A 17,492-nucleotide genomic window follows, 5' to 3' on the forward strand; every position below is an offset into this window, starting at 1 on the left:
AAGAACGTGCAGGGAATTCTTTAAAACAAATAGGAAAACTAGAGTTGAAGAACTAACGTTGTGAATAAGAGAGTACAAAAAAGTTGCCTGAAAATATGACTTGTTTCACAATAACACAAAAGTCTTTTGGACAAAATAAAGTTGCTTGAAAATTAGGACTTACCGCTCTTGAACACGGGAAAATTCTAAGCATGGGATGGATATTTATGTGGAATAACACACTCAAATTAAGGAAACAAACAACAAAACTCTCCACCAAGAATTGTAACAACTCTCATATAAACGTCAATAGAAATTATGAGATAAATTCAACTTACAATGCTTATCCAGATTTTGAGATTAAATGAGGGTCTTAACTAAAAAAAGAGGAGAGATGGATGCGCAACAAACATAACTCAAAATTCAACAAAAAGACTAATTGATGCTCAACAAGGACTCAAGATTCTAAACTCACAACAAGTTGGAAGAAATAATGGGTAGAAAACTAATGCAAAAAAATAAAAATAAATCCTAAAAGATGGACTTATATTTCTTTTTTTTCCTATTACTCTTCTTATTCTTCTTCTTCCTCTTCTTCTTGTCTATCTTCTTTTCCTTCTTCGTTTCAAGAATATATCCGCTTTGGTACCATGTGAAAATTTAGAGTGAAAACATGTATTAGAGAGAAGAGAAGACATGGGATTAAGGAAAGAAGGAGAAAGGCTGCGAAATAAAGAGAAAAAAGAGAAAAGAGGGAAGAGAGAACATGTGTATTGCTAAAAGGAATGAGAGATATGTTGACTCTCTTATACAATGTCTTACTATAATCTCTTATACTTAAAATTGTACCAGAAGTAAAACTACCCGATGATGCCTAAACATAACTTTCTAAACTAAATATTTAAGGAAAGTTAATATAGAACTATAACTACAAACATAACTTTTAAAGTTAAGAAACTCTATATATGTTGTTTTTCAACCTTCCGTGTTCTTAACTTTACTTCTTTGAGTTGCCTCCTCTTGTTTCCTTCTTTGAGTTCCTTCTATTTGTAAAACTTGTTCTTCCAAGGTTCACCTTATACTACATGAAACCAACTTCTTTCACAAACATGTCCTTGTCAAATGGCATTGGTCTTTTTAACTTTTATCTTGAAAAGAAAAAGAGTGGTAGGGGATAAACTTATGATAAGCTCCACATGTTTTTGAAAATCTGACTTTGTCTTTAAAATGAACTTCACAAGACCTACACCCCGTGCTACCCTAACTTCTTTATAACCAATTTTCACTCATTTTCCTTCCATAATTAAATCTTATTGAGTTATTATATGCCAAAACAAAAGGAAAATAATCAACAGACTAAGGCCATGTCAGTGCCTTTTCTAGGAAAGCCTGGAAATGCATTTCTAGTAGAAATCCGTTTTCAGGGACCATTAGTACCTCTTGTTTCCTCAAAACACTTTTCTAATTGAAAATTCTTTCAAAGAAATCATGTAATGTTCCATGTAAGATTTTGCGGCCAAGATAGGCCAGAAAACCATATGAATTTTTTTTAGTAAGTATTTAATAATTGATGTTGTAATACTTTCAGCACGAGACAATTTTTCACGGTAATTTTATATTTAATATTTTTATTTTGCTGAAAATTTATTGGATAAGTATGGTAATGTATGAGATTGTTATATTTAATATTTTTATTTTACTGAAAATTTATTGGATAAGTAAGGTATTGTATAAGATTGATTATTAATTTCTATTTATTTCCCTGGGAAATATACTAACATGTTTATTTAATTTTCCTTGGAAATTTCTACAATTTTCCATGTAATTTCCTAGTAATGCACTAATATAGTTTTATCTTAAGTTTTTTTGGAAATGTGTATCCTAGGAAAAAATATTTTTTAACTTTTCATGAGATATAAATTTCCAACCAGAGGCACTAATGTGGCCTAAAAGGAGAATTATCTTTTCGTACACTTACATTTTAGTAGAAAAAAGTTATTTTAAGAGAAGAATAATAATAAAAGATGAGTTAGTGAATGATTGATGCAATCTCCCCATTTTATGAAGCTAGTAAATGAAAGGTAGAAATACAACAACAACACTATTCAAATAGACTTAGCAAATATGAAGATGGATTATCAATTAAGTTGGTAGGGAAAAATCAACTAAAATGAGTAAACTATTATGCTTCCATTATACTATTTTGTCCTTAATTTAACAAAAAATAAATAGCCATATGAATATTCATAAGAGATACTACGATGCCATCAACAATTATGATTTTCTCCACCTGTCACATGCTCACCCAGTAGGAAAACAATTGTGCGTCATCTTCGCTTTAGAGAAAAAAGTAGGTAGAAGTGAGTTCCTCGTTTATGTCGCCCCACTCTATTTATACCCAGAAGGGAAATCAAGCTAGCATCAAAGAGAAGTTGCGAAGAATAGGTTAACAAAATCAAGTATAGTAGGATAGTTCTTCCTAAAGGTAAGTACTTTTGATCTTAGATATTGGATTTTCAAATACATCACATTGTTCAAATTCAATTTTCCATTGCAAGATCCAAGAAATTGCTTTGGATACGAGCATCATAGTTAGAGATATTTTTACATCATTATTTTTTATTATCATGTAACATATAAGAACTAACAATTTTTTCCAGTAAATTGTTTTTGACACAAATATCATAGGTAGAGATACTTTTGTGTAATTATTTTGTTGTTGTTGTTGTTTGGTTTCTTTAAACTAACAACTTTGCTAAATTTGATAATGACTTTGGAATCACAGGTTCAATTTGAAGAAGACTCTCAAATCATCATCATGCGGTTGAAGATCATTACTCGGTATGTTAAAAGTAAGCTTCAATCATTAGTACCCTAATTTTTTTTTCGATATTTCACTATGCATGCTTATTTGCTCGTGCATGAGCCATTTTCACCGTTAAAATGATCTCAATAATTTTTTTTTAATGATCATCATATAGATTACAAATTATGTAAAAAAGAAAATAAAGATTTTTGCTTTGATGGATATATGGAAGAAAAATGTATCAAAGAGAAGTAAATCATTTTGTTAACTCATACCTTTATTTTAAATTTGACTTTCACATTATTAAATTTTGGCTGGGTTGACTCAGAGAGAGAATAGGAAGGGGTCAGTTCAGAGGGTTAGAATCGTCCCCTATGCAATAACGAAGTCCACCGAGCCACCCAAGTGTGAGTCCGCCGGAGTTTCGATACGACTCGGCCTACCGGAGTTTAAAATTTCAACGACTCAAGCGGTCTGACTCCGAGTCGTAACGCTTTCCAGTTTCATCTCCACTCTCGTACGCGTCTGTCAGGCCTCCGACTAGGCGCCACACTGCGCTCTTTTCCTCGCTATTCCCCCCGCGTGGCGCATGTTAGTTGCGATCACGTAATATGCACCGCCGAGAGAATCAGAGTACTGGTCAGTGAGAAGAAGCATGCACCGGCTTCGTTTTCCCCCAGTCTCCGTTTCTTTTCACTATTTCTCCGTTTTCCCCTCTATCGTCTATATATCTCCATAAATTCTCCTCCCTCCTTTTCTTCTTTGCATCGATTGGAAGCCCTAGCTTTATGGTCGTGGTTCATTGTTGGATTTCAATTTTTTGCGCACCCAAATTCTCTCTATAGAGTTATTTATCTTTTTTATTTCTGAATTCGATTTGGAAAGCCATGGGTGGAAGAGCAATTGTTTCAGACGAGGAAGGTAACGATACGAGTGAAGAAATTTTGTTAGAGGTCGAACTTGTATTTTTCCTGAGCTATCTTGGTTTCTGAGTTACCTTTGTATGTGGGTTTCTGTGAATTGGTAGACGAAATCGAGGAGGAGGAGGACGTAGGAGAAGTTAGAGATGCGGAAGGTGCTGATGTTGACGAAGTGGAGGAGGATGACGAGGATGACGGTGAGGGTTTTTCCTTTTCCAAAATAGGGAAAAGTTGGGGTTTTTCTATGGGTTGGACATTTATCAGCTTCTGGGAGTAGCCGTATATGAGTGTTTCTCAGTTTGAGTGTACTGTTCTTGCTCCTGTCATTGAATTTCCTTGTTTTTTGTCTTCCATTATGTGTTCTAAGGGTGAGGATCTCCGAGGTTTAATTAATTTGTTATTGACGATCAGTAAATCTCCTTTTTCTTTAATTCTTCTTCAAATTATTCGAGATACACTAATGGACCTTACTTTCGTATTGGCAACGAGGAGGGTCTGTTATTTACAGTGGCTAGTTTTGAGGGCATTTTGTTGGTAGATTGCAGCTGAAATTCAAACGCATGCACTTTTTACAATTTTGTGTTGGCTCGTTTCCTCATGATTTTTTGTCATTTTGTTGAACTATTTTGAAATTTTTGTTAAGGTTCTTCTGTTAACTTTGTTTGTTGAACTAATTTTACTCATTTTGCTTTTGTATTTGTTAATTCTGATTTATCCTTTCATTTTGTTTAAATATGTACTCTCTCATAGTATTCCTTGTTGGATGCTATCCCGATCTTAATTTTTACTTTCTCATGGTTTTCTTTTTCGAAGGTTGCCCCTATCTGGGAGTTTATGATTCTTACAGGAATAAAGAAAGAATAAAAGCTTCGGCCTTAGAGTAGGGCATTTTTCTTTTAAGTTTTTGGTTCTTGTTGACGGTTTTATAACTTACTTATTAGGCACATTTATGATTGGAGTACACATTTTTTTCTTATTTTTTTGGAGAAGAGGTGGAATTCCATTAAGAAAAGAATGTATTAAACGGTAGAAAGGAGGCCATGAAACTAGTGGCCCAACAAAGCAGAATCAGCTTACATCAGTTGGAAAGGGATTGCCCTTGACAAGTTGATGAAGAGAAACTGCTATCCTCGATAAAGAGGCTGTACTATTAGCACTATGCATAAATTTAGCTCCTAAATTATTACAGATGTCAGACAGCTTGTCATAAAAATTTAGCAGCCGTCTCGGAGGCCTGCTATTGGAAGAAAACCAGCAATGACAACTACCAAATCATCCTCTACCACTTAAGGACAGGATAAATGACGTTGAAACATCCATATACCCTGCAGAATAGATGGCGCTCTACCTTTGTAGGGTGACAATGACCAAGTGGAACAGAGTAATCACGAATACCTGTGTGGTCACTAAAGATTCCCCCACTGCTTTTGGGACCTGGATGTGCCCTTGAACTTCCATCAAAATTGAGTTTCAAGCTTCCCTCCCATAGAGGGGACCAAGAAATCAATTAAAGTAACTCTAGAGGAGGAGTAAGCAACAGTATCTCTTCAATGTTCTCTTACATTTGCACTGTGCATGTGATGGATAAGTGAGCATTTACTTATTTATTGTGTGTAATGAATTAAATGCTCAATGCAGTGTTCTTTTACTTTTATTATTGAAACTCTTAATTTCTGCTCTTCCCACAGCTTATTATGTATCCTTTATAGTTTTCTAGTTGAGCTTACAAAGTTTGCTAGGTCTACATCTTTGGGTTCCAGTTGTGGGGGAAATTTTCTACTTACTTTCCTTTATGCAACAAGCCTTATATGATTAGATCGCAGTTGGTCTATGTGTCTGAATTTTTTTTGTTTTTAACTTAGTCAATTGTGATATCTTCTGATACTTTGCTTTTGGTTTTCCTCATTCTTATTTGGACATTCTAACTGTTAGTTGTCTTTCCTTTACTATTTACTTAATTGATACTCTTCATCTTCTTGTTGATTTCATTTTTCTCTCTTGTTGAGTGGGTCTAGCTATGTCTGGTAAATATGATAGATATGTTTCTTATTGGATGTTTCTTTTGCTTTCTTTCCCATTTCCACAATTTCTTGCTTGTCACTGCATTCCAATTGATACAGGTGTAACCTTCTATACTGATATAGTTGATTCTCACTAATGGATTTGTGATGGTGTCGAGCTAAAGGATTTGGGACAGTGTTCTTTGTTAACTCAAATTATTTCCAATTTGTAGGATCATTTCACCTCATGACAATGTTTTTTCTTTTTGTGGTCTTCTTTGAGCAGAAGAGGGTCAGGATGAGTATGAGAAGGATGACTTTATTGTAGATGATGTGGAGGAAGAGGAGGAGCAAGAAGAAGAAGTGGAAAAAGACAGTGATGAGGAAGAGAAACATAAGAAGAAAAAGAGGAGGAAAAGGTAATGTATCTTTGGTAGTCTCATGTATTTTCCAATATTAGTTTTTCTTGCACTGATTTGTTTAAATTTTTTTTTTTTTTTGCCGAACATTATAGGGAGTCGGAGAAGAATTATGTTCTTGATGAAGATGACTATGAGTTGCTGCAGGACAATAACATTACAGGATTTCGTCGACCCAAAATTGTGAGTTCAAACTATTTTCTGATGGATGGAAGAACTAATTTGATATTTTAATTTAGGCTATCACCATGGTGGATTTTGTTTTGTATTTTTTGACTCTTTCCTGGAAAATTTCTTTAGGGCAGCAAAAAGTTCAAGCGTTTGAAGAAGGCTGGCCGAGACTCTGAGCAAGAAGAGCAGACTGGATTCTCTGATGATGAAGAAATTGGTGGAAGTGGTAGAAGTGGCCGTACTGCCGAGGAGAAACTGAAGCGCAGTTTATTTGGTGATGATGATGGTAGTTCTACAGAATACTGTCTTTTATATCGGATACCATCCTTATATTTCTTTTTTGGGCTTGTCTTTATTGTTATTTGTTCTTGCTTGTACGTATCAATGATGATATTCTCTTTGCCCCTTCAGGAGCTCCTCTCGAGGATATTGCTGAAGAGGAGCAACCTGAAGAAGAGGAGGATGGAGATATTGGTGAGGAAGATGAAATGGCAGATTTTATTGTGGATGAAGAAGACGTTGATGAGAATGGAGCCCCTGTAAGGTAATTTTTTTCTTTTAGAATACCTTGTAAGGTACATTCTGCAATTGGACTTACCCCTGAAAATGTGAAAGAGTATCATGTTTGCCAAATGACCAATCAGCACAAAAGGAAAAACAGGATGGGACAAAAATTTGTTGGCTACATGTTTTTATTAAAAATAAGGAATGATTTTTTAGTGGAAATCTACAACATGGGAAGAGACTGTAGGATAACTATGTAGTTGGAAATCAAAGTGCATTTGTGTTATGATTTTTACTTGTCTGTGACCATATCACATAAGTTTGTCTCTGCAGGAGGAGAAAATTAAGCAAGAAGAAGTCAAGGCGCGCACCTGGTATTCCGTCCTCTTCATTGCAGGAGGCTCATGACATATTTGGAGATGTTGATGAACTCTTGCGAGTTCGCAAGGAAGGCCTTGCTAGGAGTAATGACACGCGCAAGGACCTAGAAGATGAATTTGAACCTTTTATTCTTTCAGAGAAATTTATGACTAAGAATGATAATATGATCCGAGAGTCTGATGTGCCGGAGAGGATTCAGGTCATTAATCTATTGCATCTGATATTTTGCTTCTTCTGTTAATTTTGTAACAATTTTAGGCGATCTGCTTTCCACATGCCATTGACACATTTTTTGCTCTGTCTTTCCCTCCTTTTTTTTTTAATCTGGTTTTATGTCACATAATCTCTTTATATTTTTATTGAGGTATGGAATACTTTAAACATGCATGTGGTAAATATTCTCTCTTTGCAGTTGATGGAAAAAGTAACTGGCCCTTTTCCAACTGATGATAAAAGCATAGAAGATGAGAGTACCTGGGTGTACAACCAACTGATATCCTCTGATGCCTCACCATTTTTTGGTCACATGGGACTCCTTGGTGAAATCAATAAAGAAGATATTAGGAATGTCTTGGCCCTAAACCATGTTCACAAACTTGATGTAAGAATCAATCATTTTACTTCATACAAACTTGGTAAATTTGATTAAAAAAAGATAGTTTAATAATCTGGGAGTTTTTTTTTGTCATGCATGTTTTCTTTTAGCTACATACATTGAAGCTTGGTTTTTATTATAGATTCCCTTCATTGCTACTTATCGGAAGGAGATGTGTCTGAGCCTTTTGAAGGAGCCAGAGCAAGATGTGTTGGATAATGAAGATAGACCTGAAAAACCTAAAATTAAGTGGCATAGGGTAATTCCATTTCTTACAAAACTCATAGGCCTTCTCTCCTATGTTCTTGAAGTTGAAAAAATTCTCTCCCTCTCTCTTTCTCTCTGATTCTCTATGTTACTGTTGTTTCTTTCACCAGAAACTATGGGCTGTCCATAACCTGGATAAAAAGTGGCTGCTACTTCAAAAGCAGAAGAGAGCTCTTCAGGCATACTATAGCAAGCGTTTTCAGGAAGAAGCTCAAAGGATTGATCATGAAACAAGGCTCAACTTAAACCGTGATCTTTCTAAATCAATTCTTAAGTCTCTTGAGAATGCTGAAACAGAACGTGAAGTTACTGATGTTGATATGAAGTTCATACTGCATTTCCCACCTGGTGAAGTAGGTGTGGAAGAGGGCCAATATAAGAGGCCACAGCGGAAGTCAAGATATACTAAGTATAAAAATGCTGGTCTTTGGGAGGTTGTTGGCAAGTTTGGTTTCAGCTCAGAGCAGTTTGGATCACTTCTAACCTTAGAGCAAATGGTATGTAGATTTCAAATCTAACATGCATAGTTTTTTTTATTCCCCCCTCCTTCCTATTCTCTCTCTCATGTGCATTTTTATTTGCTTTTGAACTCCAGCGACAGGATGAACTTGAGGATGCCAAGGAGACTCCCGAAGAAATTGCTATGAATTTTACTTGCAATGTGATTGAAACTCCTCAAGAGGTTCTTAAACATGCCAGATACATGGTAGGAAACCATTTTTACTGCCTTGGTTATAATTTTCCTGCCATATGAACTGCCCAAGAAATTGCTAAAAGTTTCGATCTTTCTTGTTCCAGGCTGCTGTGGAGATCAGCTGTGAACCTTGTGTGAGAAAACATGTTCGAAGTATCTTTATGGAGAAAGCCGTTGTCTCAACCTGCCCTACCACTGAAGGGAAAACTGCCATAGATTCCTTTCATCAGTTTGCTGGCATCAAATGGTTGCGTAACAAGCCACTATCTGAGTTCCAAGATTCACAGTGGCTCCTGATTCAAAAGGCTGAAGAAGAGAAGCTTCTTCAGGTTACTATAAAATTGCCGGAAGACACACAGAACAAAATATTAAATGATTTTAATGAGAATTATCTCAGTGATGGAGTGAGCAAATCTGCTCAGCTTTGGAATGAACAAAGGAAGCTCATATTGAATGAAGCTCTCTTTAGTTTTCTGCTGCCTTCTATGGCAAAGGAATCCCGTATTTTACTGACTACAAGAGCCAAGAATATTCTTCTTATGGAATATGGAGGACAGTTGTGGAGCAAAGCATCTGTTTCACCGTATCAACGGAAGGACAACGAAGTTGGGATAGATGAGGACACTGTACCAAGAGTCATGGCATGCTGTTGGGGCCCAGGAAAACCAGCAACCACATTTGTCATGTTGGATTCATCGGGGGAAGTCTTGGATGTGCTGTATGCCGGGTCCATTAATAATCGTTCCCAGAGTACTGAAGATCAGCAAAGAAAGAAACATGACCAACAGCGTCTCCTTAAGTTCATGACGGACCATCAGCCTCAAGTAGTTGTATTGGGAGCTGTGAACTTGTCTTGTACACGTTTGAAGGATGAACTATTTGAGGTATGCATTCTTTACACTTCAGAATATCTATGCTTGGAAGTACTCAGCAGCTTTTAATTTCCTTTTTGCTTTTGATGCTCATTTTTTCGTGTATTGTCTTTATAGATATCCTTTACCATGTCAAATAACATTATGGAAACCTAATCATTAGTATTCTGTCTCTTCCCATAGAAAGCCGGAGTTCTACGTGTAACATTCAAAAAAACCTTTGAATCACAGTGTAAGAAGGGTAAAATTGGTCAATAACGAATAAAGGAAGATGATATTGCAGCGCTATCATGAGGGACCGGTTTTAGGAATATGGTGTGAACGGAGGTGCCAAAATTGAGAGACTGCAATTATGGAATGTTAGAATTTGGGAAAATTAATGGTTTTTGATTTACACATGGTTATATTTCTGAATGGCATAAGTTTTGGCTTTAACCATTACTAAAACTCAATGTTGGAGTTAAGGGAAGGTGAGTGGCTGCAATCAATGGTTTTTCCTATCAGTTGTCTGATCCCTTGGCTTGGAAGGGGTTTCTTTACAGTGCTTGTTTTGTGGTGCATTCCCTAGCCTAGCACTAGTATACTTTTGTCCTTATGGATGCCTTTTTCTTTTGTTTTCTTTCTCGTCGAGCTTTCTCATGGTGTAGAGAGCATCTTACTTAAAATAAAACTCTTTATCTTCATTTCAACAAAAGGAGTCAGATAGTGAAAATTCAATTGTGAGATTTATACATACATAAGCCAAATGGCTAAAATCTGGGTACCTATAGGAAATGGGGTTCCTAGATGTAAACCCAGTCCTTGATTCTATACTAGGATATGAGGGAGATTTGCAGGAAGCACAATCAATACTTCCTGATCACCATACTTGCTAGGGTGGTGCACTGTGGGAGTCTTGAATTAGATTGGGTAGGTTGTTGGGGAATGGAAGTAGGAGTTGTGGAGTTTGTATTTTGTATCCAGCCTTACGAGAAGCTTGGATTTCTTTACAAACATTGTTTTATGCAGCCCTATTCCCTTACCTAGAACTTGTGTCCTTTTGTCCTTGTGTTTTTTCTTCTTCAATTTCTTTCTCCGTGTGCTTCTCTTGTTGTTCAGAGCTTCATACTCTTTCACTTGAATGTAATCTCTTTAATACAGTACACAAGGGGGGTGGGGTTATTAAATGTTTGGACAGAATTAAATGAACATGTAAGAAAGTATTGGCATGTGGGTAAAAACTGGTTGTCTTTTAGCAAAGGTAAGTTTTGAAGAGATCATCGTCCCCAGAGCTACCAAGTCTTTTTTCTTGTACTCAAACTGATGATTGAACCTGTTAAAAGTTTTTACAGTAATCCTGCAACTGTTGGCAAGAAGAAGACTTGGTAAATTAAAAACCAGTTGGGAACTTCGGTGGAGAAATCTTCTTACTTGTTTTGAGTATTAGTGTTAGAAATCAGATGAAGGGTAGTTTTGTCATTTTACATTAGCTGTAATCTCCAAAGTAGACATTATATTGTTCAGCATGTTTAGATCTTCCTATAGTTCAAATTCGGTGTAACTTGAGTATGTATATTGGGAGATATAAGGGTTTAAGTGAAGTTAAGTGAATGGGGCATATTTGTAATTGTCTATTACTTAAGTGAATAAAAGAAGATGGGGGTCGAGCACGACCCCCAAGGAGAGCAATTTCAGACTCTCTTCTCTCATTCTTGTTCCCCTTCTTCTCTTTCTCATTTTCTCTCTCTATAATCTTCAATATTACTCATTTTTCAATTAGTCTCTAAGAACAACATTTAAATTTCGAATATCTTATTTGGTTGCAACATCTGACCTAACAAGCAGAGAGTTTTCCTTCTAGATTGTAAATAAGACTTTTTTCGCCCATGTTGGTCCACATCACATCTTTGTTTTGTCTCCATTTCTGCCACCATTGCCTTCTTAAAGAATTTTTTTAATGTTAACTATGAGAATAAGATTCCATTAGGAGAAACTCCTGAAGGAGAAAATAGTATGAAAGAGAGATCAGAAGGGAAAACTGAAGTAGAAAGAACACAAAATGCAACAAGATCACCCAAATGAGCAAAAAGGGACTAGTTGAGGCTGTTTCCCAAATGAAGTCTTGCTGGAATTACCACTCCTAGCCAAGGAGTTGGCAAATCCTGCCTGTTAGATTGCTGTAGTTCTGGTTATCCATTCATGGAGGAGTGACTTACAAAGCATTTTGGTAAGTGACATCTGTGGATTAAGCAAATTTATTTGTCCTTCGACCCATGGTTATGCCATTCAAAGTAAACTTGTAAATTGAGATTGTGCAGTTGCATCATCATGGAGTAGAATTGAAAACATCTCGTCCCTCATTTAGAAGAAGGAAAAGCTCTCTCTTTCTCTCATATTGTACAGAGCTGTATTTGTGGCTGAATAATTTCATGTTTTATTTTTATTTCTACTCCCCAGTTGTCAATTGTCTGTACTCCCTTTCTAAACGAGGTCCCAGGCAGTGGATGCTCCAATCAATATTATCATGGTTATCTCCTCACCTCAATTTATTGCAGTTTGAAATTTCATCCTTGCAACCTTTTCTATGCAGATTATTTTCAAAATTGTTGAAGAGCATCCTACAGAAGTTGGTCAAGAAATAGATGAGGTAAAGGTTGTTTATGGAGATGAATCTTTACCCCATCTCTATGAGAACTGTCGCATTTCATCAGATCAACTCCCAGGACAACAAGGTAAGTTCCATTACTTCAACTGTTCTCAAATTTTATCTAACAGTTGTCTAATCTTTATATTTGTGTATGTTTTCAGGCATTGTTAGACGGGCTGTTGCTCTTGGTCGCTACCTTCAAAATCCTTTGGCCATGATTGCAACCCTCTGTGGTCCTGCACGGGAGATATTATCTTGGAAACTGAGCCTGTTAGAACATCTTCTCACTCCTGATGAGAAGTATGAGATGATTGAGCAGGTAATGGTTGATGTTACTAATCAGGTTGGTCTTGACATAAACTTGGCTGCAAGTCATGAATGGCTTTTTGCTCCACTCCAATTTATTTCTGGCTTGGGACCGAGGAAAGCATCTGGTTTACAGAGAGCATTGGTCAGGGTTGGATCTGTTTTTAGCCGGAAAGAGCTTATGACAGATTTTATCAAGAAAAAAGTATTCTTTAATGCGGTTGGTTTTCTGAGGGTCCGTCGGAGTGGAGTTGCAACCACCAGCACTCGTATCATAGACTTGCTGGATGATACAAGGATTCATCCTGAATCATATAAACTTGCAAAAAGTATGGCTAAGGATGTATATGATGAAGATGTTCAGGAGGATCAAAATGATTCAGATGATGAAGTGCAAGAGATGGCCATCGAGCATGTCAGGGAGCAGCCAAAGTTACTCAGGGTTCTTGATATTGATGAATATGCTAAGAGTGTTGAGGAACGGCTTGGGGAACGGAAAAAAGAAACTTTATATGATATAAAGATGGAGTTGCTGCATGGATTTCAGGACTGGCGAATCCCATACACTGAACCAACCCAGGATGAAGAATTTTATATGATTTCTGGTGAGACAGAGGAGTCCTTAGCTGTGGGACGAGTGGTGCAGGCAACGGTTAAAAGGGTTCAACCGGAAAGGTTGACTTGTGCACTCGATTCGGGTTTGACAGGTTTGATAATGAAAAAGGATGATTTTCATCAGAGGAGGAGGGACCTCCAGCAGGATGACCTGGACTTTACCCCTGAAAACTTTTCTCTGGGAACGATAATCAACTGCAGGGTTGAAAAGATTCAGAAAAATAGATACCTAGTCTTTCTTACGTTGGGGGAAGGGAAGGGCGGGATTTCACCAAATTTAGATCCATACTATCATGAAGGAGAAAGCAATGTACTGACTGAGCAAGAGAAAGTTCGCAAAGAAAAGGAACTTGCTAAGAAGCATTTCAGGCCTAGGATGATTGTACATCCTCATTTTCAAAATTTGACAGCTGATGAAGCAGTAGAGGTAAGTTTCTAATGTAATAAAAGTTTAGTACTACCATGTTTGTTTGAATGCTCTTGTCCTTTCTTCTGTTGCTGACCAAGTGTGAGGAAAAAATGTTACTTCATGTCCCAAATTCTTAGCATGTTATCTGTTGTGCTGAGCAGTTTCTATCAGAGAAGGAGCCTGGTGAAAGCATCGTCCGGCCAAGTTCTAGGGGCCCATCATATTTGACTTTAACACTGAAAGTGTATGATGGGGTATATGCTCATAAAGATATCGCTGAGGGGGATAAAGATCACAAGGACATCACAAGTTTGCTCCGTATTGGGAAAACTTTAAGGATAGGGGAGGACACTTTTGAGGATCTTGATGAGGTTATTATATTTCTTACCTTCTTACACTTTTGAAATTTGTAATGTTATCTTTTATTGTTGTTTCTGTTGTCCTGGTGATGGTTTTTATAACTTGGCATCTTTTGTTTGTGAAATGCTGCTTACACTTAATGATGTTGGCTTATGGGAGATGATTTTCTGTTTCACCTAAAAAAACTTTAGCTTAACTCCTTTGCTCCTAAAGAGTAACAAATTTTGCCAGTCACGAGGGTCTCTCCACCAGTATGTGCACTAGTGATCTTCCTTTGCAAGCATGTACCCAAATATGGTTTTGGGACCAGGATTGTTCTTCACCGTCTTTTCTTGTGGGACTGAATGTTTGCTGCCTTTCTATTTGGTGCTATCATTTGACGGTGCTGAAGATCTTATTTTTTTATCTAAAGAATTGATATGATGTGGTGCTGGCCTTGACGTAGCTGGCTTCATTATGATCATGCATCATTCTACCTCTGCTTTCTACATATATTTTTTACCCCAAGAACTGATATGATATGGTGCTCGCCTTGTGAGTACCTTGCCCCATTATGATCTCACACCATTTGACTATTGCTTTCTACACGTTAGCCTGATTCTATAAGTACATTTAGGGGCTTTCCTTAATCTCCTCTGCTGTGCTTTGTTTTTTATTTTTTATTTTTAAAATTTATATTTACTGAAGGCTTCATTTTTAATTAATTTTTTTCTTTTTTGTGCCAAACTACCTTAATGGCAGGTCATGGATCGTTATGTTGATCCACTGGTGGCTCACCTAAAGGCTATGCTTGGACACCGAAAATTTAAACATGGCACAAAAGCAGAAGTTGATGAGCTTCTAAGAGCTGAGAAAGCAGAGTACCCAGCAAGGATTGTTTACTGTTTTGGGATCTGTCATGAACACCCAGGAACTTTTATTTTATCTTATATCCGGAACATAAATCCTCATCACATCTATATTACTCTTTATCCCAAGGGTTTCAGGTTTCGGTCAAATTTCTTTGATAATATTGACAGACTTGTGGCACATTTCCAGAAACATATCGACGATTTGCCACGGGAGGCAACCCAACCTAATCGATCTATTGCAGCAATGGTACCCATGAAGAGCCCATCTAGTGGGGGGTTCTCTGCTGCAAGCAGTGGCTGGGGTGGCTCTCAAGCCAATAATGACGGTGGCTGGAGGGGTGGTCATATGAATTCTCAAAGGGACAAATATTCTGCACCAGGGCCAAGAACAGGTAAGTGTCATCTCATCCGTATTACTGATGGTTATGATGACCCGTACCTTAGTTCCTTTTGTTAGAGTGAAAGTTCTGGAGTTGAGTTGACACATACAGTTGTTGTTCATTTCATTTCAAACAGGTAGAAATGACTACAGGAACGGTGGTAGCAGAGATGGCCATCCAAGTGGGGCGCCTAAGCCCTATGGTGGGCGTGGACGGGACCGTGGGGCAGGCTCATATCATGATGGAGGAAATGATACCGGAGGTGCATCTTCTAAATGGGGTTCAGTAGCCAAAGAAGGTGGTGATGGATGGAGCACATTCCCGAGTTCCAAAGTCAGCAATTCTCCTGGTAGAGATGCCTTTTCCGGTGGATGGGCTAGCAGCGGGGGTGGTGGCGGTGGAGCTGGTGGCCAGGGTAGTGGCAACCATGACAACAGCAGTGTTGAGTGGGGTAGTGCTGGAGGTCATCGTGACAGTGGTAATGGCGGCTGGGGCAGTAATGGGGGAAAGCGTGAAGGGGGTAACAGCAATCGGGAGGGTGGTAGTGGTGGCACCACCGGGGGTGGGAATGGTGGTTGGGTTGGTGGTGGAGCTGGTGGCCAGGGTTGGGAAAGTGGTAACGGGTCCAGCAATGGTGTCTGGGGTGGCAGTGCCGCTGGAGGGGGTGGTAGTTCTGTGGTAGCAACTGGGAACTCCGGATGGGGTGCACCTAAGGGAGGTGGATCTGGAAACGCGACAGGCGGTGGTGGATGGAATAACGATAGTGGTGGTGGTGGTGGTTGGTCATAGATAGGTTACCCCATTTAAGGAATGCTTATTTACTTGTGTTGATAAACACAATTAATGCATATATTTGATGCCTGTAATACTTTACTGGTCTTGTTTTGTTTTGCTTCTTTTGTTTTTCAAATCTTAATTATGAGAAAAAATTTGTGCGTTCCTCCTCCTTCCAGACCACTTCCTCCTCTTTGTATTTGTTTATAGGCATCCGTAAACATACTTAATGTATATATTTAATGGCTTTAATACTTATTACTGTTTTTTGGCAATCTTGATTATGAGCGAGTGGCAGAATGGCGATGCTAGGCGATGGAACTTCCCAATTATCACCCCGCCCCCCTCCTTATAATCAACTCCCCTTCTTTGTCGTTCGCAGCGCTCCTATCCTGTTTTTCTTGTCTCCCCGTTCCCGTCTCCCATGCACGAAGGCGGGTCAAGGATATGGAGCAGACTACTTTGTTCCATATGCTTCACCTACCTCCCCGTGTATGAAGAGAAAGACCGAAACGAATTTCTGCGAAAGAAGTGCTGCTGTTCTGTTTTTCTTGATTTCGCGTTCCCATCTTCCATGCACGAAGAGGCGGTGAAGGATATGGAACAAAACCCTGATGGCTGCTTTGTCCCATATGCTTGACCTGCCTCCCCGTGTATGAAGAGAAAGACCGAAACGTATCTCTGCGGAAGAAGTGCCCCGGTGATCTACCGTTGAGAGCGTCTTCGTGCTCAGTCCAAGAATTCAAAGAGCTAAGGACCAGGTTCGCCCCTTCTTTCTTTTTAAGAATAAATAATCAGCCTGAACAAACCCCAGGGCCTGACAATCGGTAGAGTATGAACTTCCTTACCGCTCTGTTTTCGTCGATCTGCTCCTTTAATTTTGTTATTCGTCTTCTGCGTTTTCCTCTTCTCATGTCAGGTTTTTACTCCTTTTCCACTTTTATCAAATTCTCGTGTGTTGAAACCATTGCGCTGCGCTGCTAAAAGACTCGAACCTGTCAGGAAAGTAACCCCCCGGATATTATATTATACAAGGACTGCCCGGTGGATACAAACAAATATTCCAACATCATGTTAGGTAACTGTTAAACACGACATATTTCTTTACCAACCTGTTTCTTTTCTTCATTCTTTTATATCTCCCCCTATTTTTCTTTGTTGTCAGATTCTTCGTATAGGCTCTTTGGCCTAGATAGACTCTTTGACTCTAGACCATGTTGTGTTCCCTTGATTTCTTGCAAAAGTAGCAAGAATGTAGGCAGCCTTTTTGCAGGGCAATAATGTTATTGCAGTCCCTAAGAAAGAGCAGCATGAAGTAAAAATGGTGGCCATACTAGAGTTTCAGTTTTGTTGATTAACTTCTTTTTTTGGGTGATTACAGAATGGTTGTTCTTCCCTTTTAGCTGAAAACTATGTTCATTTCAATCCTGGATCTGGGGCCACCACAATGATGAGAAGTGACTCAAGCTGCTTACTTGTTTTTTTATGAAGGATGAAGTTCCTTGGTCAATTTAAGAGCAATGTCTGCTTGTTATTGTAGATGTTTCATAGCTTGTAGTTTTT

General features: G+C 38.1%; 1 protein-coding gene across 1 annotated transcript; it reads left to right on the forward strand.

Annotated features, from left to right (window-relative positions):
- The first annotated feature begins 3,362 nt into the window (after positions 1-3,362).
- LOC137956800 (transcription elongation factor SPT6 homolog) lies at positions 3,363-16,204 on the forward strand. The gene is made up of 17 exons (XM_068804426.1): positions 3,363-3,706; positions 3,813-3,902; positions 5,992-6,124; positions 6,220-6,307; positions 6,425-6,581; positions 6,707-6,839; positions 7,133-7,379; positions 7,593-7,781; positions 7,918-8,034; positions 8,153-8,539; positions 8,638-8,748; positions 8,841-9,620; positions 12,178-12,319; positions 12,396-13,582; positions 13,726-13,935; positions 14,666-15,167; positions 15,292-16,204. The coding sequence occupies exons 1-17, from the start codon at positions 3,673-3,675 to the stop codon at positions 15,942-15,944; spliced, it is 5,160 nt and encodes a 1,719-aa protein (XP_068660527.1). The 5' UTR covers positions 3,363-3,672; the 3' UTR covers positions 15,945-16,204.
- The last annotated feature ends 1,288 nt before the right edge of the window (positions 16,205-17,492 follow it).

This window comes from Aristolochia californica, unplaced genomic scaffold (assembly GCF_029961685.1).
Source record: "Aristolochia californica isolate CCGP_79_NKW_82.1479 unplaced genomic scaffold, dmAriCali1.0.hap1 SCAF_2, whole genome shotgun sequence".
Classification (NCBI taxonomy): Eukaryota; Viridiplantae; Streptophyta; class Magnoliopsida; order Piperales; family Aristolochiaceae; genus Aristolochia; species Aristolochia californica.

Coding starts and splice junctions, on each gene's coding strand:
- LOC137956800 (XM_068804426.1), top strand. CDS start 3,673: ATGGGTGGAAGAGCAATTGTTTCAGACGAGGAAG. Junction 13,936..14,665: donor CTTTTGAGGATCTTGATGAG/GTTATTATATTT, acceptor CCTTAATGGCAG/GTCATGGATCGTTATGTTGA. Junction 15,168..15,291: donor TGCACCAGGGCCAAGAACAG/GTAAGTGTCATC, acceptor CATTTCAAACAG/GTAGAAATGACTACAGGAAC.